Source organism: Halyomorpha halys, unplaced genomic scaffold (genome assembly GCF_000696795.3).
Source record: "Halyomorpha halys isolate HHAL.00 unplaced genomic scaffold, Hhal_1.1 Scaffold629.1, whole genome shotgun sequence".
Taxonomy (NCBI): domain Eukaryota; kingdom Metazoa; phylum Arthropoda; class Insecta; order Hemiptera; family Pentatomidae; genus Halyomorpha; species Halyomorpha halys.
Window position 1 is genome coordinate 970893 of NW_027111602.1, and position 24096 is coordinate 994988.

At 29.0% G+C, this 24096-nt stretch overlaps 2 protein-coding genes across 9 annotated transcripts in view; one reads left to right on the forward strand and one right to left on the reverse strand.

Moving 5' to 3' along the window:
• Positions 1–8019, forward strand: part of LOC106684935 (cyclin-dependent kinase-like 1) — a 28706-nt gene extending 20687 nt beyond the window's left edge. For all 4 annotated transcript variants that reach the window (XM_067049673.1, XM_014427320.2, XM_014427321.1 and 1 more), the window contains exons 9-13: positions 166–284; positions 398–606; positions 2423–2524; positions 3236–3321; positions 7888–8019. In XM_067049673.1, the coding sequence (XP_066905774.1) occupies positions 166–284; positions 398–606; positions 2423–2524; positions 3236–3321; positions 7888–7950 (579 nt within the window). In that variant the 3' untranslated portion in view covers positions 7951–8019. The remainder of the gene's footprint in view (positions 1–165; positions 285–397; positions 607–2422; positions 2525–3235; positions 3322–7887) is intronic.
• Positions 8020–11832: 3813 nt separating this feature from the next.
• Positions 11833–24096, reverse strand: part of LOC106684932 (SH2 domain-containing protein 4B) — a 183999-nt gene continuing 171735 nt past the window's right edge. For 4 of the 5 annotated variants that reach the window (XM_067049675.1, XM_067049676.1, XM_014427314.2 and 1 more), the window contains 7 exons: positions 19787–19945; positions 18693–19063; positions 17259–17415; positions 15382–15493; positions 14812–14954; positions 14514–14711; positions 11833–14306 (listed from right to left, as the gene is read on the reverse strand). In XM_067049675.1, the coding sequence (XP_066905776.1) occupies positions 14179–14306; positions 14514–14711; positions 14812–14954; positions 15382–15493; positions 17259–17415; positions 18693–19063; positions 19787–19940 (1263 nt within the window). In that variant the 5' untranslated portion in view covers positions 19941–19945 and the 3' untranslated portion in view covers positions 11833–14178. Of the gene's footprint in view, positions 14307–14513; positions 14712–14811; positions 14955–15381; positions 15494–17258; positions 17416–18692; positions 19064–19786; positions 19946–23491; positions 23597–23682; positions 23794–24096 lie in introns of those variants that run through there. The other variant, XM_014427311.2, reaches the window with a different exon arrangement.

The window sequence follows — 24096 nt, forward strand, 5'->3', positions numbered from 1 at the left end:
ATTGTCGTTGATTAAGTCTATACCGTATGTTCCGAGATCTCCCTACAATGATTACTTAATTTTAAATAAAAACTTTCCATTTTTTCTATACAAAACATAATTTCTAGTATATTGCTTTGAAAATACGAATTCATTCTATTTGATAATGAGTCGATTTTATTTTAGGCTGATGGAAGGAAATTAAGGTTTAAGCAATCGCTTACTGGAGAATCAGACAAAGAGGATGATAAAACTAGTTCTCAGGAAAAATTTAGTATTAGATCTTCTGAGGAGTCAAATCTAAGGTGAAATATAATATTTTTTTTTTTTATTAGAACACTTTTTTTCATTTTTATTTGAATGGCTGTTAGCCACGTTTACAACTAAAATGAGTCGTAATTAATTATATTCTATTTAGCATTGAACAGATGGATGAGCATTTTCCTGCTGGAAAGGAGGGTGAACTCGACATGCCAAAGATAAAAATGGAATATAAGCGCAATATGATGCCTGAATGTTTTCATATCAAGCCATATCGGGGTCGACTTCAATTCAACAGGGAACATTGCAATACCGTAGAACCTCAAAGGTCTCAACATGAAGAAGTCTGTTTACCACAAATCAGGGGTAAATAAAAGATAGATGCAATTATTATATTACTAAAAAGTATGTTTGTTAAACTTTTCAGTTAATGTTAGGCCATAGCAAAAGTGAAACTAGTGTAGTTTTAGTTCAGAAATACAGTAGTTTTATCCTCCTAATATGGATACAGTAGGGATTGTTACCATCACATTGAAAAAATCTATTTTAATAAATAATAAAGAAAAGAAAACTTCATTCCAAGCTAATTATTCTTTGATTGATCTAAACAATTTTAAGAAATTACTTCTTTATTTTAATCATATAATTTGTTTCTACGGATTTTTGATATTGGATACATGCTCAAAGGTAATACATTAGATTATTGACTTTGTTTGTTGTATTAAACAAACGATTTATGTTGTGTATAAATTGACCTGGAAAAGAAGATGTGGAGCATAGGAAAAAGGTTGCGCACAGAATATTTAAAGATATCACAGAATCTCTAAAAGTGCTTGTTCAATTATTAATAGTATCAGAAAAGATAGGTAGGTTAGATACATGTCAAGGATAGTACAGAGCAAGGATTTAGTGTGTCAGGAATATCAGTTCTTTATCTTTAACTAGATGAAGAAGACAGCAAAAAAGATCTAAAAACTGCGAGGAAAGCATAAAGGTTTAAAGAAGGAGATAATACTATATAATACGAGGGAGAAATTGGAAGAATGATTAAAGATTTAGATTACCCACCAGTATGAACTAATAACTACCTAACGTAACTTTGTTTGTATAGGGTTCCTTTTTGGAAAAGTAATACTGGCTGTAGTATCTATGTGGTAATTTTAATATTTTATCTGCATTTTGAAATCCTCACTAGCATTATCAGTATTTGTATTTGACAGCAATGACTGCTCAAAATGGGAATGTAAACAGGAATGGTGGAATGGCCAGACTTCAAGGCCTTGTTTAAACTAATAATGAAACAAACATAATAAAAACCTTGGGATATTGGCACAGAGCCAAAGATATGAGGGAAGATGTCATGTTTTACGGTTTGTCGCTTATATTTCGAATACTTTTGGTCATAGCTTGAAGCATTTTATGTGGAAAATTGAATAACATCAAAGTTTCTTCTCATACCACTGGCCAGAGATTTTTCAGAGTTGTTTAATATTTTCCCTTGTGATCCTATTGTATTTATTGTACTTTTTGATAGTATTTTCCTATCTTATTTTAATAAGCCCAGATAAAGATCAACTTAGGCTAAAATGTTGATACAACACAATAAAGCTGCATATCACCTTACAGAGCATTTCTTTTCTGATTGCACCCCAAGTCATCTTCTCCTTATATTTGTATCAATGTTATCTATTGGATTCTGAAACAAGTAAGAATTTCAAAAAAACAGTGCATGTTCTGAGGTATTAAATATAACAATAAAAACACAAACGGCCTAACTTCTCACCTTGGAGAAAAGAGTAAAATGGAGGATACTGTAGGTGTAATGCAAGTAGACTGTAAGAGGCAATTAATTAATACAAAATTAATCTGTAAAAGAGACAATTAATTATTTGTAATTTACTCTATTTGCGTGGAATCAAGATGTAATCAACAAAGATTATTTTTAAGAGTAAGCTAGATGGTTAATTTTTCATTGGATATTTGCCTGATAAAATAATATTTTTAATTAATTACTAAAATAATATTTATATTTTATTTTTATATAATTACTAAAATTATATTTATATTTTATTTTAAATTAATTAATAAAATCATATTTATATTTTACTTTTTAGTAATTACTAACATTTATTTTGTTTCTTTAAAAACATGTCTAAAAATCATCGTATCCTTATGTTTATAGATTTGAATAGATTTATACAAAAGAAGGCAGACTTTTTTGGAATGACAATATCTAAAGAAATGACAAATCAAGAAAAACGCCCTGAACAACAAAAAGATTTAGGTTGCTATTTTTAATATTCTAGTATGCATAAATTTGTATAGATTATTTTTCTCTTTTATATTTCACTATAAACTTGATAAATGTTTGGGTACAACATTATGTCCCTTTATTGTATATAAAATATTTAAAAAAACATTTTCAAAAAGTTATGGAAATAGTAAAACTAGAATTGTGAAAGAAAATATATGTACAAATGGAGTGGAAAGAGGGGTCAGAAACAAATAAAAATAAGCTAGAGAAAGAGTTACAAAAAAGTAGAATTAAATTCATTAGAATATATTTTTTTTTATAAAGTAAATGTGAAAAATTATTTACTGAAAAAAAAATATCAGAAATCTATTATAATAATAAATACCCACCTCACTTACCTGACAGTTTTCAAATTCAGTAAAACAGTTCTACCCCATTTGTTTAAAATTAAAACCAAATGTTATATTAAATTCACCTATATTACACAAGTGACAGGGTATACCAATTTATGTCCACACTGGTACAAGTTGCTGTTGTCTCTTATTTTAAAAAGATAATTTTTATGGTATAAGATACTTACTAATATTAAAGATATCACTAATATTTTAGATTTTTTCTTTTACTTAACCTTCATCAATAAAGCAACTTTATTACAAGTACATATTCCAAAACTGCTATAAAAAAAAAAGAATTTCAATATTTATTATTTTTGATTGATTGTACCATTTTTTTTTACATCAGACTTTTCTGAGAAGAAGAATCGAGGTTATTCTCAGCTAAAAAAGAGAAAACCTTCTCTATTGGACGCAGTCGTCCAAAAAGCACAGGCAAGTATTATCTCCTATTAATTAACTTCATATTTAAACTAATTTGAATCTCCATCTGACTTGTCATATTACAATTTTTTTGGTTTTTCCGACTGCTTTTAGGTTAAAAATTAAGTAGCAATAGTGCTTGATTTGTTTATTTATGATAATTGTATATATAATTATTTATTATAAAAAGAATTCAAATAAATTGTTTTTTAAAAAACCTAATTTTGCTTACTCACCTAATCTCAGTTTTATTGAGATATTCACAAGTTTTTTAAAATATATAACAACTGTAATGAAGTGTGATCAATTATGATGAGAAGAAGATGGTTGGGATGCAATCTGCAAAATTACACAAGTAAACAAAACTTATTTATTTGTGTATTTTTGCTGACTACACCCACACCCATCTTCTCCTCATATTAATCTACGGTCAACTATTTACACCTCATTGGATCAATTACAATGCGTTGAGATTAAAATTTTATGAATAAATGTTGGAAGAGAGAAGGAAGATGTTTAAGAATTAATTATAACTATATAATAAGATTTCAAATATAAGAAAAAATTTAAGATTTTCTTTTTTACATATTATGTGTTTTCTATGAATTTTTTTTTTGTTTATGTCTTCTTTTATTATTATATATATTTTTTTGGATTTTTGTCATTTCCTATTTTACTTTTATCATTTAAATTTGTCTGGATGCTGATATCTATGTTTTTTGGTATGATATGGGTGATGTAGAATCCACGATAAATAAATAAATCAAGTAATATTATGTTTTAATTTTTGACCTAAAGGCAACATAGAAACAACTTATTTATTATAATGAGGTGTAGATAGTTTACCATAGATTAATGATTGGAGAAGTTTGTCAGGGGGTGCGGTCAGAAAAGAACAACATGAATAAACAAAACAATATTTGTTTATGTTGTTCTTTGCTGACTGCCCCCCCCCCCACCAACACACTTCTCCAATCATTAACTTATTTATTACTTGACACATTGTCTTAAAAAATCATTGATTGCTTCCTTGGTCATTTTGTTTTTCCTGTGAAAAATCAAGAGTATATTTTACTGAAATCAAAATTTCAACTATTTAAAAAATTATGAAGTAACTGATCTTGATCTCTATTGACCAAGGAAGCAATCAAAGATTTTTTAAGACAATGTGTCAAGTAATAAATAAGTTAATGATTGGAGAAGTTTGTCGAGGGGTGCGGTCAGCAAAGAACAACATAAATAAACAAAACAATATTTATTTATGTTGTTCTTTGCTGAATTTAATTTAAACCAATCCTATTTCACTAAATGTAGAAAAATTTAAATTGATTCAATCATCATACCCTTACATATGTTTGATATAAATTAATATATTTTGTCAAAATTAAACATTCATTATTACTTTTATTTACACATTTGATAAATGATTAAATTAATTATTTATTATATCTATTTAGTTTATAGCGGTAAATAACAATACATAATAAAATTATACAATAATATATAATAAAATTATATGATAATAATATATAATAAAAATTGGTAAATGAAATATGTGGTGTCTCTGTACACTTTACTTACTGGTTTCCTTAAAACTGTTATAAAAAAAACTGTTTTATTTCGCATTACTAATATTGGTCCAATAAGGGTGTATACAAGCAATTAGCTATCATTAAAATTAACACTTAGAATATTCAGCAATGTACAAATTTTAAGTTATAATAAATAATAAACAAAATTCATTGAGAACCTGCCTAAGTTCTACAATTTTTTTATTTAAATATGGGTCAAAGTTCAATAGGCTATATCTTCACTTATAATGGTCCGAATTCCATGATTTTTTTCTTTTGCAAGGAATTTAATCACTATTCAAATAACACTATTTGTGAATATAAAATAATTTTCATGGTATTAGTAAATTATTGGAAAATGAAATTTTTTGGATCTAGCTTTTTACCTTGCATATACCTTTAATTTCTTTACTATAGAAACACTCTGAGAATGCATTGAAAATAAAAACAGAAGCTAAATTCACTACAACATCATTAATACTGATCCAATTTAGATGACTGTTTTACTTCTTTTAAATAATTTGATTATCTGTCCTATTGTCATATTTTTACTATTTAAGATATGAATAGTTCTTTTATAATAACCTCACTATTTTTCAATATAAGTTCAATATTGAAACAGTTTGGACAGACAGATCTATAAAGTGGGGTAAAAGATTTCTTTTGAGAGAAACAAAGTTGACCCATTTTTAGGACCTCAAGAAAATGCCTAAATCCAAATTTTTGAAAAAATCAGAAAATAATTTTTTTTTTCACATTGTATGTTGTTCGTTTCTTTGTTTTCTTTCTACACAAAATTTGATAGTTTTTTAAGGCTATATAAACCATTCCATAAGCCATAAATTGGACTTCCTTAAACAAAGTAGAACCAGAGATATAAAATAAAACGTTTGAAAAGTTTTTTATTATTTTAAACCAATATTTTGACATTGTAAGGGTATGAAGTATAAATGGTTTTAATATAGGTTACAAGATCAGACATTTAGGTTTTCAACAGTTGTAGTAACATAGGATTTGGATAAAATCCAGAGGAGTTATGAGCAATTATGTAAACAATGGACACCAGGAGAAAAAAATCCTCTAAATTAATCAACTTGAATAATTTATAAATTTTAATTTTTTTGAAAGATGGTATTTGAGGGTTTCAGATAATGCTGAAAACGAATATGATTTGCTGAATCATATCCGAGGATAAGGTTAAGTGAGGTGGTTTGGGATGAGATGGCTCTAGCCTAACCGTATCTAGGATTAGAAATATGCGAGAAGATTGACATAACCCTTCCTCACTTGGTCTACTTTTTGACAAACCATGAATGGCTCAGTTGTGTTGGAAGAGCATTTCGAGAACTCAGATAACCAGTTGTCAGCACATTTTCAAAGGAGTGACCCTGGTTATGATGAGGTATGCTTCATCCTTTCAGAATAGGAACGTCTAGTTGGCAACTATCTCGAGTTGGAAGGGTTATGCTAAGAGTTATCAGAGAGAATTGGACAATATCACAGCACGGATCTTGGCCATAGAGATTCTCAATCTTCTGCAGGGAAAGGATGCAACAAAGTTTGAACTAAAGGAAAGAGAAGTTACAGCTTTTCGAGAAAAGGTTCAAGTGAAGATTGAGGAAGGAAATAATAAGGACTCATTTGAGGAATGGAATAGACCATAGATGATCTCAGAAAAAGGAGAAGACTCGGCAAATACTTTGCTACTGTCCAATCAAAACTAACAGCAAAATATGTCCTCTTTTACAAAATTTAACAGACAGTTACCAGGTATGAAGTTTTCAGTCTCTGTTATTACAGCCTGGATGGGAAAGGAGAGGAAGAAGATCTCAGAGGTCAAGATGGAGAAGAAGAAAGATGAAATAAACTGGAGTCTACACAACGCAATTCATACAAACTCAAGCGATATATTGTTCTCAATATTGAAGCAATCCAAATTTTACTGTCAAATAAGAACATTTTTAAAATTAAGTTGGAAATTATATACCTTCTACATCCTATTATTAAAGCTCTACTGCTGTAATTCTATAAAACTCTAAGAAGAAGAAAATAAGAAAGATCCAATACAGTATAAGAGAATTAGAATTATATTTTACTCCTTTTATTAAACTAAATAGCTTATTGAATTAAGAAAAAATTGCAAACCTTGGGTTTTACATTACACATAATTCAAACTATGAGATAATATCAAGAAGAGAAGAGAATTTCTATAGTATAGAATAGCTAAAGCTGATTGCTGAAGTGACAGTTGATAAGTACCTCTGTAATAACCGATTTAATAAAAACTATTAAAACACTTATCTCATCTACATCTAATGTTATTTAAAGTTTTGTTCTTTCTTTTTTTTCCATTCCAGAGGAAAAAATTATTTAAAATTCATTTTACATATTTTTTACAAAGTCTCTTAACAATAGCTGTATTATGCTCAGTTCATAGATATGTTGCCCAGTTTCAGGACAGGTGGAACTTACACCATTTGAAACAAAGACGTTGGTGTTTCCCAAACCAATAGGTACATAACATGCTTTGCAATGCATCTATTCTGATTTTGCATTTTTAAAATAAATGGATCATTGAAATTGTTTAAATATTTAATAATATTTTAATTTTTTTTCTATAGAGGCACTTATAAGCATGTATTTGGCACTGTAGATTCAAAAGTATTTTTTTAGTAATAAATTTTGATTTACTAAGAGAAATTATAAGTAATTATAATTATAATTAACATTGATAATGAATAGGTAGAGAAAAAAAAAATAATAATGCTATAATTTTGACAGAAATTGAAGTCAGCACCAATGTAGCTGTATACTAAAATAGAAAACCAAATTAATTATTCTGTAAAAAGAAATTTAACTTTTGTTTCTATTTTTAGATTAGTGATTTTAAGATTGGTTATTTTAGTCAGTTTAACTTAGATTAGTCATACTATTATATATTGTAGTTACATATTAGTAGAGTTCAGTTTAGTTACCCTTAAATTACTAAATGTGTTCTTTCTTTCAGCTGAGAAGAGAGGAAAATATATGTTTATGCGAGGAAGAAAGAAGGATACCTGAAGGCAGATAGATCAGTCTCATCTCCCAAAAACATAAATATTTTTTGTAATATAACCATTAAAAAGACATTGTTCATGTATGATGACAAAGTTTCTAATTGTGATGAGTGTGCATTGTGATGGTTAAAGTGATTAATGTAAAATGTTTTTGAGATATATAGAAATGTATTTTTATTATTTAATTATAAATTTTAACAAGGTAGTCACTGTTAAATTTAGAAATTACAAAAATTATGTAATCAATAAACAAATTTTGACAATGCCTCAATTCTAAAGTGAATAAAGATGTGGTTATAGGGAATAAGTTATTGAACAATTAGTTAATCAAGATAGAAATCGACAAAACATAAATGTATAAACAGTGATATAAGTAGCAAAGTGAAGGAGTTTCCTAGGAGCATGTTTTTGAGGATACATGTTTTTGTAATATAATATTCTTAGTTATTTTTAACGACATTGTGAAAATTGTAACATTACTTATTTAGTGGCCTTTCAAAAACTTAATTATGTTGCATTTTGTATTTGTAAATTATAAAAAATATTATAATTATATTATAACATAATATAAATATATTAGATTAGTCAACTTTGTATTTATTTTCTGTTATTAATTCATTAATTATAGTTTAGTAGGTACTGTTTTAAATACAGATTAAAACATTTTTATTTGTAAAAATAAATTTGTGTCCGTATATTTTGCAGCAACAACTACCCAGCACAGACCATTGGTGTCTGTGTGGTAGCAGCCTTGAATCTAATGATAGTTGCATGTAAGTAGCTGCAGTGATGTGTGAAATATGGATATGCTGATTGCTTGTGATTGATCTTGGCCATTTTTATATTTCAAATAATTAATACAACTTCTCACCCTTGGAAGCAGGTTCACTACACTAACTTTATTATGTTAACTCAGGATATTATGTTAATCCAGGTGCACTGAAGGAGATATGTCAATAAATTACAGTCAAACCTACTTTATAATTGGGGTTGTTTATAAAAAAAAAAGTTATCAATTTCATTTATTATGTTATTTCATATTTTAGTAGAATAATAACCTTTATAAGAATAAATTGTTGCTGTCTGTATTTTCATTGAAATTAATTATGCTTGTACAGCTATTGTCTGCAGCAATCTGTTTCCTATTTTTGTTTACCGAAAAGAAGTTAAACTGGTAAATAAATAGTATATTTCATATTTTTTTCTCAGTGATTTAAACAGTCTTTCAGATGGGCCCACCCCCACTTATTAACTGATGCATGCAGAGAAAACCAGTGTAAAATTATACCACAGAGAGAAAGAACTAAAAATACCGTGAAGTACTGTAAGTTTTTTTTAAAGAATTTAAAACAAACTTTGTTAATTAAAAAAACTGTGTTACTTTCAAGCCAAAAAACTGAAGATGCTTTCTGACAAGTTAGTTTTTTTTTTTTTTGTTTTTTAGTGATAGGTCATATACATTTTGATTATTCAGTTAATCAGGCGCAGTTAGTGAGGTAATCATAACGTGTATGAAACAGGAAAGTATAATTCAAATTTAGAATGGGTGAAATCACTACTAGTTTCCTAGTAGTTAAAATTAAATTAAAGTGATGAAATAATTATAAACAATTGATATAGCTAAACCACCAATTTTGGTGTTTTCTTTGTCAATGAAACGATTTTAGAGATTGGATATATTTTTTGGGACCATTTTCCAACAAAGTGTATTTTTTTTAAACAAAATTTCATTCACGTGCGATTTTTCAATTCTATATCATGCAGCAAGTTCGCTTACAACACTCTTCTCTCTAGTGACATTAACTAACTCCTAAATTAACCAAGTAGAATAAAGATGGCTTAAAAACTAAACTATATTGGCAAGACAAAAGACAGCTACATTTAAAGCTACTCTTGGACGGATCCTGTAGAAACCAATGAGAATCATTGCTTTAACTGGACAGTGACACTCACCTCTGCTCAGATTCGGTAATGCTGAGGATAAATATTATATCATTTGCTGGAGTGACTGATTTGAAGGTATGAGGTTTGCACTGCTTGGCAGGGATCGCATTATGGACTCCAAATAGTGCGAATTGATCAACCCTTTAAGTATAATTAGATTATTGAAGAAGTTTGTCGGGTGGTGTTACAGTTGCAGTAGGAGTACAGTGCTGTAGGAGTTACAGTTGCAGGCCTACCTTCTACGCCATAACCCCTGATGAAGACCTGAAACTCAGGTTGAAACGTCGGCATAAAATAAATAAATATGGTTTTGTTTATTTATGTTGTTCTTTGCTGACTGCACCCCCCGACTAACTTCTCCAATCATTAATCTACGGTCAACTATCTACGCCTCATTATAATTAGATTAATAGAATCTACTGATCTCAAACTTTCAGTTGCTCTTTATAATGCCGATGGTGCACCATAGGCCTTATAAACCGCAGTGCAACAAACCATGATTAAAAAAAAAATTAATTCCTTTATGGATTAGTACATAAAAGAAGAATTCAGGATGTTATAACCATAGCCATGATACTAAAATAAAAGTTAACAATGCTTGAAATCCCCTCATAAACAAATGAATGACAAAATTCATAAGAAAACAATAAGTATTAACAACACCATAGGTGAATTACAGAGCAAAATGAAATAAGAAATATGATGGTACTAGAAGTCGTAAGAAACTTTACAGTGTTTTCTTTCAACTACCTGTTACAGAGAGATCAAAAAGAGTAAATACTTTTCCGTATCGGTTACAGAGAATGTTCACATGACAGAAATTAAAAATAGAATAAAACCACAGGCAACCAATGTGAGAATGGAAAAATATCGATACCAGGAAGATATCCATTACTGAAAACTTTAAATGTATATTGTCAGCAAGGTTTATGGAGGTAGGTAAGGAGAACATAGAGGTGGAGGGTGTGACCAGCCTGGGCCAATGGCTTGGGTCTTGGATAGCTCAATACAAAGTGTTAGGTGCAAACTCGAGGAATGTGGTGGCAGGTTGGTTGGCAGTGCTGATCTACCATCCGCTTATAGATAGCGAAAATAGGTCAGTAAAATAAATTTAAAAATATTTTTAATTAAAATACTATTTTGATGATTTTTTTTTTTTAAATATTTATTTATTGCTATTTACAACTGTACATTATAATAAATTTAGTAAATCTGATCTAAGTTAAATTGGAGTGAAACAGGCGTGTTGAGAAACTACCCATTGGTAGCACTCTAATGACATTTTACATTAGCTGGTCTCGTGGTCATCTTCTTTTCAGGCGCCTCGGAGGATTGTCAGGAATGGAAGAGGATGCAAGATTAGAAACTAAGGGGTTTGAGTGGTTAGAGAGTTTATAATGGAAGGAGTGATATCTGGTTCGGGCTAGATCGGTTACATAGGGAACATTAAGGTCTTTATGTATGATTTTATTTGTGACAAAGGAGCATTGAGGATTTTATGAAGGATTTTGGATTGTAAGGATTGAATACGAGAGGAATTCGAAGGTTTAGTGGAGCCCCAAAGCTCAACACCATATGTCCAGATTGGCCTTATTACAGTCATGTAGATCAGTCTTTTGTAAATTGTTGGAAGTTTAGACCGTTTGTCTAGTAAGTGGTGTAATAGTCACAATCGACGTGCAGTTTCCTATCTTTTCAGTCTGGTGTGAGGATTCCAGGTTAATCGCTTGTCCAAATGTAGTCCAAGGTAGCGGATCTGTTCGACAGGGGTAAGAGTAACATCGTTAAATGAAACTGTAGGGCAGTCAGTAGGTTTACAACGAAGGGAAAGGTGATTTGATGGAATTTATCTTAATCCTCCAATTACGACACCAATCTTCGAGGGCTGTGATATGGGATTGGAGATTTTGGGATACAATTAATGAGTCATTATTAACAGCGAGCACACATGATGAAATTTAAAATTTTAATTACAGCAATCAAACTTAAACTAATTAGATATTTGCAAATGATACAGTAAATAATAAGGCATTAACCATTCAAGTAAATAATGTATTAATAAACTCAACTTAATTTGTATATGAATCAGATGGTTTCATAAACCATGCTGACTGTAGTTCAATACAAAAACAACCTCTGAAATACTCTCTGTGTCATCTGCCATAAAACCACAAATACTTTTATGTCCATTTCAACTCTCTGTTGTGTCTAATTAACAATGAAAATTATTCAAATATTTTATAATTTATTATTGAATTAAAAAGCAGGCTCCACATCACTTAAAATAAAACAATAGAAAATTAGGATTCATCATTCATAAAAAAAAGTTTTAAGAATAATATAAAATATTTTATTAAAAACAGTATACAGGAGACATCATTATGTCAAATAATATAGATATTGCTATCCTACTGCCAAAAAGAACACTTTAGCTACAAAATGTTTTAATGTACATTTCTTAAAATTTACTTCTAGCTCATAAAATATTTTTGAATCCAATAAAATAAATAAACTTAATTGTAAGAAAAATAAATTGCTATAATACATCAAATATTCAATTATACCAAGCCACTTATAATCAACAGCGATTTGGTGATAATTTTATTACAAATTCATCTCTTTTGGCAAATTTTAAAAATAAATACAATGCCTTACATTGCAGACACTCTACCAAACTATAACTTAATGATTGAGACATAATTTAATAGTATTAGCCTTTATTTTATTTTGTCCTAAATAAAGAATCTAATGAAATGGGAAAACACTAAAACATTCTAATAAATGATATTCCCAAATCAATGAGAAAAAAAATTCAATAATATCACAAAGCATTGGGCCCTTTAAAAAAGAATAGTTTCATTATGTCTACACCATGAAAGAATTACTGGTAATTCGAGGGGTAAGCATTTTTTAATAAAACTTACACATTTCTTAAGAGTATTAATACATAAATATGGCCAAGAAAAAATATATATGCCCTAAACATATAGAGTTAATTTCTAAGTATTTTCAGAAAGTTGATAAATTGATCAAAAGTTTTAAAAAATCTTAATTACAATAATATTTTGATCAAATTTACCATATAAATTTTATAAATTACAGCAATAAAACTTAAATTAATTAGACATTTGCAAAATAGGAATTAACTGTACTAGTATATAATGTATTTATAAGCCCATCTTAATTTGTATACGATTCTTTCGTAACCAGAGGTTATTTTTAATTCCAAATCAAAAATGATTAGACATTAATACCAGGTTGTGTCATATGAAATTTAGTTTAAATAGACATATAAAATTTATTAACTAGTAAATTAGTTATTAGAATACAACAGGAATCCCATTAATATGTAAAAATGATTATTTATTTCAAGACAATAGACAATTCAAACCCTACAAGGTTTGAAAATTTATGTTTATTAGTTCCCACCTAACCAATGAGCTATCCATTACCTTCTTTTAAAGGTTTTTGAATATTATCAGAAGAAAGAGCAAGTGTTTAATACTGCCAATATTGTGCACATTGCTTTTTAGAAATAAATCTCTTTACAGACTCTTAAATAATTCTTACGAGACAGTCAAGAAACTTTTTCATTTTATGGAAGTTAAGGAGCATATTTTGTTTAACTAATAAAATCAGATTATACAAATTCAAGTTTTATTATTTTATCTAAATAAAAAAAATTATTACAAATGACACAATCAGACAATCTTGAAAATCTGTACTTTTTCGAACTTCACTTCAAAAAGCTATCAAGAGAGTTCTGAGGGATCTTCTGGAAAGGTTGTAACATCAACCACGTGGATCATTAAGTTTGAAGATGAACAAAGTACTGTAGTGGAGTATTATTAGTTCACTACTATTTTCTTTCATATGAGTAACAAAAGTTATAAACAATTCCAAATTTAATAATTTATAATAAGCAAATAAGGAAGATCCAATTCATAAGGCTTTAAAGTCACTAGTGTAGTCATTGTTAAAAAATCTAAATTGATAGTGGTTTGAGAACTCAGTTGAAGGATAAATATAAAGCAGGATTTTCATCCAAAATGAATGCTTTGAAAGCTTAAAGTATTATCTAAACTTTTAAATATAAACTTCCTTTGTTTTTCAAACTCAGAAACACATTTATTATTTGATCCGAGGCTTTGAATTTCGACTGCAAATGTCTAAAAACCAAATTAAGAAGTTAAAGAAAAAAAAAAGATATGGGCTTTTCCAATGAGATGGTTCTAAAGTCTGTTAAATATTAAAGCTGATGTTGAGAGGGCTGGTGCACCGACCAAGATCGAGCTCCTTCACCTCGCTCTTATGGACATAGGCTGGAAGGCTGGAGGCAGCGGTTTAGATCTGTGGCAAGGCCTGTCCAGTAATTCCCCACCATCAGCAGTGATTGGCTTCAGGCCGTGATATCTAATTAAATCTCCTGATAACAAATATTCATAGCTACCATCAGTCTTAATTTCAAAATATATATAAAATTTCACTTTAAGTAGCTTTGTATAAAAAAATAGCTTTCTTTTATAATAAAATTGATGGTAAAAAAAATGGAAATAATACAAAAAGAACTATAACACTTTAAACCTTTTTTTCTTTAAAGATAGAATTAATGGTACTATGAAATAAAACAAACCTAAAGTGTTATGTGATTTCTGATTATTTCCTAGGAACTGGTATGTCCCATTACTGGCATCTATGAGGTAGTGCTTACAGCGATCAGTGTCTCTATAACTGATGGCATAGCCCCAAATTCTCTCGGAGACCCTCACAAGAAAGCTACCTACAGGTTGCATCTGGAGGAGACTCTCAGCCTCCTGTCTAGTTATCAATCCTATAAATCATATAGTTATAGTATAATGGAACTAATAATATATTTGATAAATAATAATAAAATAATGTCAATTAATCATATATATTATTTAAGGTCATACCATGAAACCAAGGGGCTATGGCATTTGTATTAGGTTCTAAACCGGCTCTTCTGTTAGCTTGGCTAGACCTGAACCATTCTACGATAGCATCTTTATTAGGAGGTTTAGAGACACCAGTTCTTTCTTTAGCCAGTCCTGGTAAGCTGTAAATTGTCGAAAATATCTTTTGTATTGATTGACTTAATAAAATATGTCAGGATTTTCTCTTTAGGAAGTCTGGTAAGTCAATTCATAAACATTTTTTGAGGTTAATAAACTTCCAATTGAATGTAATTTATATTAAATTATCATATTATAGTACAACGTTTCGGGACCATTGTTCCATATTCATGTAATTTAAACCTCATAATTTGAATTTCATATAGGAAATTCAAATTATGAAAAATTATGAGGTTTAAAGTACATGAATATGGGACAGTGGTCCCGAAACGTTGTACTATAATATGATGATTGAATATAAATTACATTCAATTGGAAATTTATTAACCTCAAACAATTTTTATGAAAATATGTCAGATATCATTAACTAACTTGAACAATTATTAAAATGGAATGAAGATCTAAGATTACTTTTGATTTCCTTGAGGCAAAGGTTCAGATTCCAAGATGGATCTCCTATGTTCTTCCCTTGCTCTTCGTGCTATTTCTCTCATCTGTTGTTCAGCTTCTTTGGCTTTTCTTTCTATTAAAAAGTATAAATTTGGGATAAAATTTAGTACAAAATCACTTACAATATGGCAAATTTAAAATTATATATATGATAAAGTGACTGATCATATTTTTCCAAAAAATAAAGAAAAGGGTCGTCTTTCCATCGGTATGGTCAAAAAGGAATAAAAAAATATTTAACAACTACATATTTTAAAATATCTCCAATGATCTAAATTTTAATACAGTTACCTAAGATTATCAACTATTTCTAAATTAAAAAAATATTTTCAAACAATTAATTAAAAGAGAATATGGAATTTTAATGTAGAGTAAATGTGTGAGGAAGGTACATGGTGAAAGGAGTTTTAAACAAATCTAGAGAAAAAATATTGTGATTTCTCACTTTATATTTTTTTCGCCTAGCTTAAGTAGCTCCCAGAGACGTATCAGTTCACTTTAATTGATGTCGGAATACCTTTTATAATTTCAAAACTTTTTTAGTTATAGGAGACTAAACTAGCCACTGAATTGAATATTGAAATACATTTGGTGATTTAATTTTGGTATAGAGTTTTTCAAAGGAATAATTAAAATTTTTTTTTGTATTTTACCTATAATTTAACTCTACTTTTGTTAGAATTGATTTAAGAAAAAAAGTTTTTATTTTATTTTTAGTGTCCCTATGGGTTTACAAAAATAAGAAATACTTTATTGATCTCTTTTTTTCTTTCTTCATATATATTTTTTATTTTAAAATAGTTAATTAGAATTCTAATAAAATGAGGTAAAGGAAATTGATGCAAGATAGTTTTGAAAATGGTTAAAAAGACCATTATATCTGCTTTATATTATCTGACAATCACAATTTATAGTATTATTTTAATTTTCTAGTCTTATTTCCTACTTTTGGTTTCATAATCAATTTTGTAAAAATAATAAACCACTAGGTGCCAAACAAACCTTTATTATTTCTATTTCTTTTATTTAAGAGGATTTGACTATCCAGAGCCATTTTCAGTTTTATTATGATGTGTGATAGCTTCATTCTTTTCATAAAACTCATTAGTTGACAAACCCACTCAAAATTTTTCCTCTTTTCCTAGTAAACTACAATGGGCTTCTAACTCACAACACCTAATAGATATTATAGAGTGACTGTTTTAGTAAAAATGTGGAGAAATAAATAACTGATACATAATGGATTTGAGAATCCCAATCAATAGGTGAAATATAATGCATGTATGAACTGAATATAATAAAGTATTGTTTGGTGACCTAAGGCGTATTGTTTTGGCTACAAAACAAATGTATTATTTTAAATTTTAATTATATTTTTAAAGAATTATTACAGTTTGAGCAATTTAATTTTAAACTCTATTTAATAATTAATTTCTTATTGAAGTATTTTATTACATAATGTCACTTAAGCTTTAGTACCTTGTATGTTTATACAAAATCAACAATATGATTTTTATACCATTTAAAAATTAACATCATTGCATCATCCTAGAGACATATAGTCTTAACCATCACAATTATACTTATATAATTTTTTTACTGGAAGAATTTTTTCGATGAGCCTTTATAATGATATATTGATTTTTAAATAATGTGAGACAGGTTTTTTCTGACTTACAAGCTTAAGCTTTCAAATTTATTTCAGCACTTATTGCAACAAATGTTTTGTTTTTCGCCACATATTTCAGGTGTTTTTACTGCATGAAAAACCCAGTAAGCCAGAGATGGTATAAGAATATAGATAAAACAATAAAAAGGTAAATTAAAATTGTACATACGTTGCTCTCTCCAGAATTGTTCATGTTTATTTTCAGCTTCCTCCGCTTCCTTGACAGCTTCTTGTTTTTTCCTTTGTATTCGCTTAAAATGTTCTGATGTTCTTTCATCCATCAATCTCTTTTCCCACAGGGCTACTCTTTGAGATACATTTTGCTGCTGTAAAAATTAAAATTAAATATAAGATAAAGTTAAAAATAACAAATATCAAGCTCAGCTATTGTCAATATACAAATCAATTCAATATATCTTAAGAAAAATAACATAAATTTGTCAGCTGCTCTTTATGAAGTTACTATGTTCGTAATTTAACTAAAGTTGAAGAATAACTCATTTACCAATAGGATGTCAAACTTGTCATTTTTTTTGCTATCAGTATTTATAAAGGAAGAGGTATTCTTTTTTTCTAGAGAGCCCGCTAATTTATGTTGACATAAAAAAACCCTCAGTTGTTTTGTTGAACTGTATATTAATTAATATTTGGTGGCATATATAAAATTCTTTAGAGGTATAAAATAAGGAAATTAGTAAAAAAATAACTGAAATTTTAGTCATGTAATAAACTTTTGACACATTCTAAACAGTCTGGATTTTCTATGTCCCTATTTATATGCTTCTGTACATGTGCAAAATACATGTAACATCATCAACTTATACATTTTACTTTTATGGCAAAAGGACTGCTAATGTGATTACTTATAAATGCTGTGTACCCTTACTTGCACTCAAAATCCATTTATAATACCGCATAAAATACTGTAATATTTATAAATTACTGTAATAAGAAATAAAACAAATAACAATAAACTAGTAGTAAATATTATACACCTTATTCACTTTTGAAAGACATTCTGTTTTCATGAACAAATATAAACATTAATGCATTTCAAGAAATACGCTAGTAGTTCATGGGTATTTCAAGAAATAAGTTTATCTCCCAACTTGACTCTGAGGTCATGCCATAACTTCAATTAAAATTTTAAATTTGCTTTGAGACTTGGCCCATCAATACAAATTGCAATCAAAGCTTACCTCTGAGATTATAAAAATAAAAAAATAATGCTCAAGGTATCTTGAAAGTCTCTTTCCTTTCATGATTGAATTTTTTTTTTAGAGTGGTACTTCTGTATTCATTTAGCAATTTAAAAATTTTAACAAGACCAAATAGACTTTGATCTGGATGTTAACCCTGGAACAAAACATTTTAACAAGGTCAAAAACAAGGTAGTTTTCATGGTTCAAGGTAGTGACTAACAAGTTCTCTCCCGAAGTAGCCATACATTAATTAAAGGATTTATACTTGTCTTTTTGGAAATTATTCTTAAATTATGTTCAGTAATGACAATACACCAGCAATTTTATTCTGTCATAAAGACTCCTAATACAAACTTTCAACAGTTATTTATTGCGTAAACCATTAAAAATATATATATTACTTTGTTGAAAGTGATCTCTTGGAGTGCATCCCTCTTTGTGAAGAATGAAGTTTCAGCTGCTATTCTTAATTCATCAGCAGAGCAGTAGATATCTTCAGCGGAGTCTAACATCTGTTTCCTGGTTTCTATTTCCTCAAGCTGCTTCTTGTTTAGTTCCAATAGTTCAGTTAATTCTGCTTCGACAACACTCAGCCTCAATGATTGTGTCTCTTTTTCAGCCAGCTTCCTCGCTGCTTCCCGAGCCTCCTCCTCAAGGATCTGCTCGATGCTCTTGTCATTCGGATGTTCTCCCATTACCCATGTCCATGGTTCTCCATCCTCTCCTATTAGGAAGTCAACCTTCCTTTTATTCTTCTCATTGTTGTAATTTTCTAGAAACAAAAGTGTTAAGACCTGGTAAATCCGGAGTAATAAAAGGAGAAACTCATATATTTATTTAACTAATATGTTAGTTAAAAATTAAAATGCGATAATAAGTTAATAAATAGGTGATACATATGTTACTATATGATAGATCAAAGTTCTTTAGATGCATGATTTGATTCAAGTATGCAAACAATATTTAAATTTTCAATAGTAGTTAGAATGTCATTTATTTTGTTTTGTATTAGGTTCTACCGTGATGAATTAAATAAATAAAATATTTTTTAGTTGTTAATTGTTGACATTGTAAATCATTAATCATTAAAATTAAGTATCCTATTTTTAATTGAAGACGTTAGTGGATGAAGGTGTTGGTGTCATTTTAACAAAATTGGATTTTTGTTTTGAAGAATATTTTACCCATCTTACATTTTCATTTTCCTTTACATTAAATCTTGATAGTTTACAGATGTTAAAAATTAAATCTAAAATAGGAATAAATAAACAATAAATACAATTTTTGTCAGATTCAAATGTTTATAGTATAACACCTTTAGCCTCTAATGTCAGATCGGATTTCTGTCTCAGCAATTATTTTGAAGAAATAAGAAATATAAAATATGATGATTTTAAAATTATTTGCTTTGTATTTTGTCCTTCATAGTTAGTATTTCTAAAATTTTAAGTAAAAAAAGAATAAACAAATAATCAAATATTAAAATCAATTCTACCTGGGGGTTGAGGAGGATTAGTTGAGTCCCACATTTTCCATCTTCTGACCTGTTCTTCTCGCATCTTGCAGAATAATGTCTGTTTCTGTGTTTCATCCAATTCAGCCAGTAAGTCTGGGTCTATCCACATCTCGTCTAGTATCTGTTGCAACATCTTTTCTGCAAAAATGATAGATCTATCTATAATATTGAAAAGGAAGATATTAAAATTAAAAAAAAAAAAATATTGGGCAGTACAAACTACAAGGATATTTTTACAACCAAACATTCAATTTCAGTCGATTTTGGTGACAAAATACAATAACCAAGGAAAAAATATTGTTCCATAATTTAAAAAAACAACAATCTCAAGTTTGGATGAAAACATATCCTCTGTCCTGTCAAAAAAAAAAAAGTGACTTGGCTTTCCGATTTCAGCATGTGAGGAGCCCTGATGAAGGCTAGAAATTCTGGCCGAAACGCTAACACTATAAAATAAGTTAGTTCAACTTATTTGTGTTATATTCTGACCACACCCTCAACCATCTTCTCCTCATAAAAAAAAAAAATTAAAATTTTCGAATTTTTAATCGAGTATATTTTACGGGAGTAGCACTATATTATTTATTATCATACCTAGCGGGGAGCAGGAGAGGGCAGCTGCCCCTAGTCGTGAAAAAAAAATATCAATTTTATAAAATAAAAATTGTTTCAAGCAAACATTATTTGTAATAACTAAACTTCTTAAGTTTGACAGAGCTCTAAATTCTCGTTTCTAAAACTTTGTATACAAATTTATTTATTCATTTAATCTAATTTGGGTGTCTTTTTAGCATCAGGAATGGCTAGTAATATAGGGCTCAAAAAATCATGACGTTTACTTGATTATTTCTACTTTTGCCAGGAAAGGGGTTTATACCTGTATTTTGAGAGTAATTTAAATGTAACTCTTTGATATATTAAAAATTAAAATAATAATCCTAAGATTATATCATTGAACGATCTTTTTCATAGATCTTGGTTTCTACTTTCAAATAATATGTACAGGATAGGAAAACTCTGTTGGAACTCCAGAGGCGATTCCTTTTTCGTCATCCTCTTTCAATATGCTATGATTCGTTCGGGAACGGCCCAGTTTTCCCCGTGACCAGCGAAGTCACAATGTGTGCCCGCGTAGGGAAATCTTTTTGTCAACGCCTGTCCTCCCACTTCAGCTTTCTCTGAAGCTGTCCAAGATCCATACCCTCCGGGTGGCTCCTTCCAAGATCCCGCTGAGCCGTTGATATCCCGCTTACCGTGTCCATCGAACAAATGAAAGTCCATGAACGGACTAGATAAGAATCAAGGTGGAATCGGACCTTGGAATCTCAGACAAGCAGCTAACGTGTACAGTGGCACAATCCCGAGAGGAATGATCAAAGATTTGATGGTTCCAAAGTCTTTATAATCTGAATAAGGGAATAGATTCCAATGCCGATTACTGAGTGCCGATAACTGAATTCCGTCGAGAAACGAACAAACATAATTGTTCTGAAAGTTATGTAATTTTGTGGAGTACATTGTTAGAATAATTGGAAATAACTTTGTTAAAAAAAACCACCATCGACAAACCATTGCACGAGCTTAACTCTAATAAGTACACTCATAACTTACTAAGCCCTTTGTAACTAACATCAAATATATTATGTTGCAACACGATTCTGATTTAAAATCTTACGCCCCAAAAAAATAAATATGGTCCCCCCACTGCCTTTTAACTTAAATTATTATTAATTATGTTTTTATTATAGAAATTATAGTACTCGTTAATGAATTCTGATATAAAAGTAGTTTACCAAGTACGATTCTAAAGTTTTAGTACAATTTTTAGAGCTTAGGATAAATTTTAAAAACTTTTCCTCCAAATATTTCATAATGTTAATACTCATAACGTTTATAAAAAAAGTAGTAGGGAATTCCGCTAAGGACGGTTTTAATCGCTCTCGCTTTCTCCTCTTCCTCCCTCTATTCCGCAACATAATGTTTATTAATTTACAATTATTAAATCTATAATCATAAATTTTCTAATAAAAAATGGACACGGGTAAAAGTGGAAATATAGTATCCAAAATGCTTAGTAATAAATTTTCTTTTAACATAAATTCGAAATGAACACTGGGCAGAACTACTTTTATTGCCGATAAAAGGAATACACAGACGATTAAAATTATACATCAACAATCTTTAAGGGTAAGAAGAGGTACATATTTTGAGAATGTTTTCTATAAATATATACATAAAAACACAATTTGAAAGAAATAGATTTTCTAAAAAACTACCAGAAGCATAAATAATATTGGTTTTAAAGCTATAAATCAGTCCCTCATAAATTAACTAAGATTAATTAAAATTTTATAACTTAATTGAAAGACTTTCTGATGCATTTCACCGATAAAAATTAAACAGGTGTGTTATCAGGGAGGTAGGTATCAGAAACTCACTTTTTAAAAAAAATAGTTTTTAGTCTTGTCAAGGTGTGAAAAGGAATGATAATGAAAATCGATCGAATTTAACTGGAATATTCCTCAAAATTAGGACATTGTTGAAGCATTGAGGTTCGGCTGTTACAAGACTTCACATGAACACGATACATAGTTCAAGCCAAGCCCACCCAAACACCCAACACCAATGCCACACCCAATATCCTATCTTGGCGAGTAACGGACAGCAAATTACTCGACCTACACGGCGCAGTTCATTCTCCTGTCGTTAAGATACGATTTGACGAATGAAGTCATCTTGGTAAAGGCATGGTTAATTTTAAAATATATCGAAATATATCTTTTCTAACATAGGGATGATTTACTATATATTGGATGAATGTGTTTAATTTGTTCTACTTATTATTCAATTTATATATATATATATGTAAATACGGTGTGAATGTATTATCTTTTATTTATTTTTAAATTATGAATTTTAATGAAATTTATTTATTACGTTTTCCAATCTCTGTTACCATTGTTTGAATGTACGAGTATATGAGAGCATGTAATAGTGTATAATAAAGAATACTTCGAACGTTAAAAAATATAATATTATATGAATACGAAATTTATGATCAAGAATTGTGGGTACTGTAAAGCCTCTTCCACTTATCTATTTATAAGTTATATCAATAGAACATGTATGATTAATAAAGTAATAATTAATGAGTAATACAACTTTGATAATTGAGGAAGGGACTCCCACTCGTATTGTTATTAATGGCTCGATGTATTGTAATCATAAATAATTAATTAGTTATTACATAGAAAGTCAGCTTTAAAATAAATAGCGCCAAAGAAATCTGACAGTCTTCAATAAATATTTAAATTCATTCATATAGCTGTTACACTAGTAAGAGTTTCAAAAGAAGAATTTTAATCTCAACATATTAATTTTTTTGTGAGGCAATATAAGATATATTCTTAAAGTTAAATTTAACAAAACATCTAATTGAAAAGACTAATTAATAGTAATAATTTTCAATAGAAATAAATAATTTATCAATTAATTTAAACCTGGATTAAAATTATCAGATAAAAAGAGGAATAAATTCAGATTGAAATATAAATGGATTAAAAAATATATCTTCCTTTTGTTGAAATGAGGAACATATACACAAAAAAAAATAAAAAAATAAATAAATCTTTTCTAAACTTGCTGATCTACGGAACTACCCAGGCAGTAGAAGGGGAAAACAACCTGCTAATTTTCAGGTCTGACTCTGTACGGTATTAATTGTTGGTGCCCTTCTGACTCAGTAACGAAATGAAATACAGTAAAAGATTCGCGATGAGTTCAATTGATCTGAAACATATTAATTAAAAAAATATAATTGAAATGGTGTATTCTGATGGAAGATAATGAGTTAACTCGAGGCTAACTAAACTTACTCTCATTGGTTCACAGTCACTCAAAGGTCATCCGTTAAGATTTGTTTGTTAAATTTGTTATTTGAACGTATTACGCGAAATAATTTCACTATTAAATAAAAAGAAAGATTTAACATATGAACAATACACAGATGAAATAAAATATTTAATTACCATTTTTAAACGGAGCAAATCACTGGTAAAACCTTCAACGAATTTACCTTTCGATTAGGTATATGTTATTAAATAACACGTAAAGAAAAATAATAAGCACTAATGGGAAACCTGATTGGACAATGTATATACTCGTATGACGGAATCAAAGCGAATGAGGTTACAGATGAAATAACAAGAAAACCTAGAGGACTCATGTATCAGGAGTAGCCAAAATGCCGCGCATTCTGCACAGGTAACGAATTGAATTATATATAAATT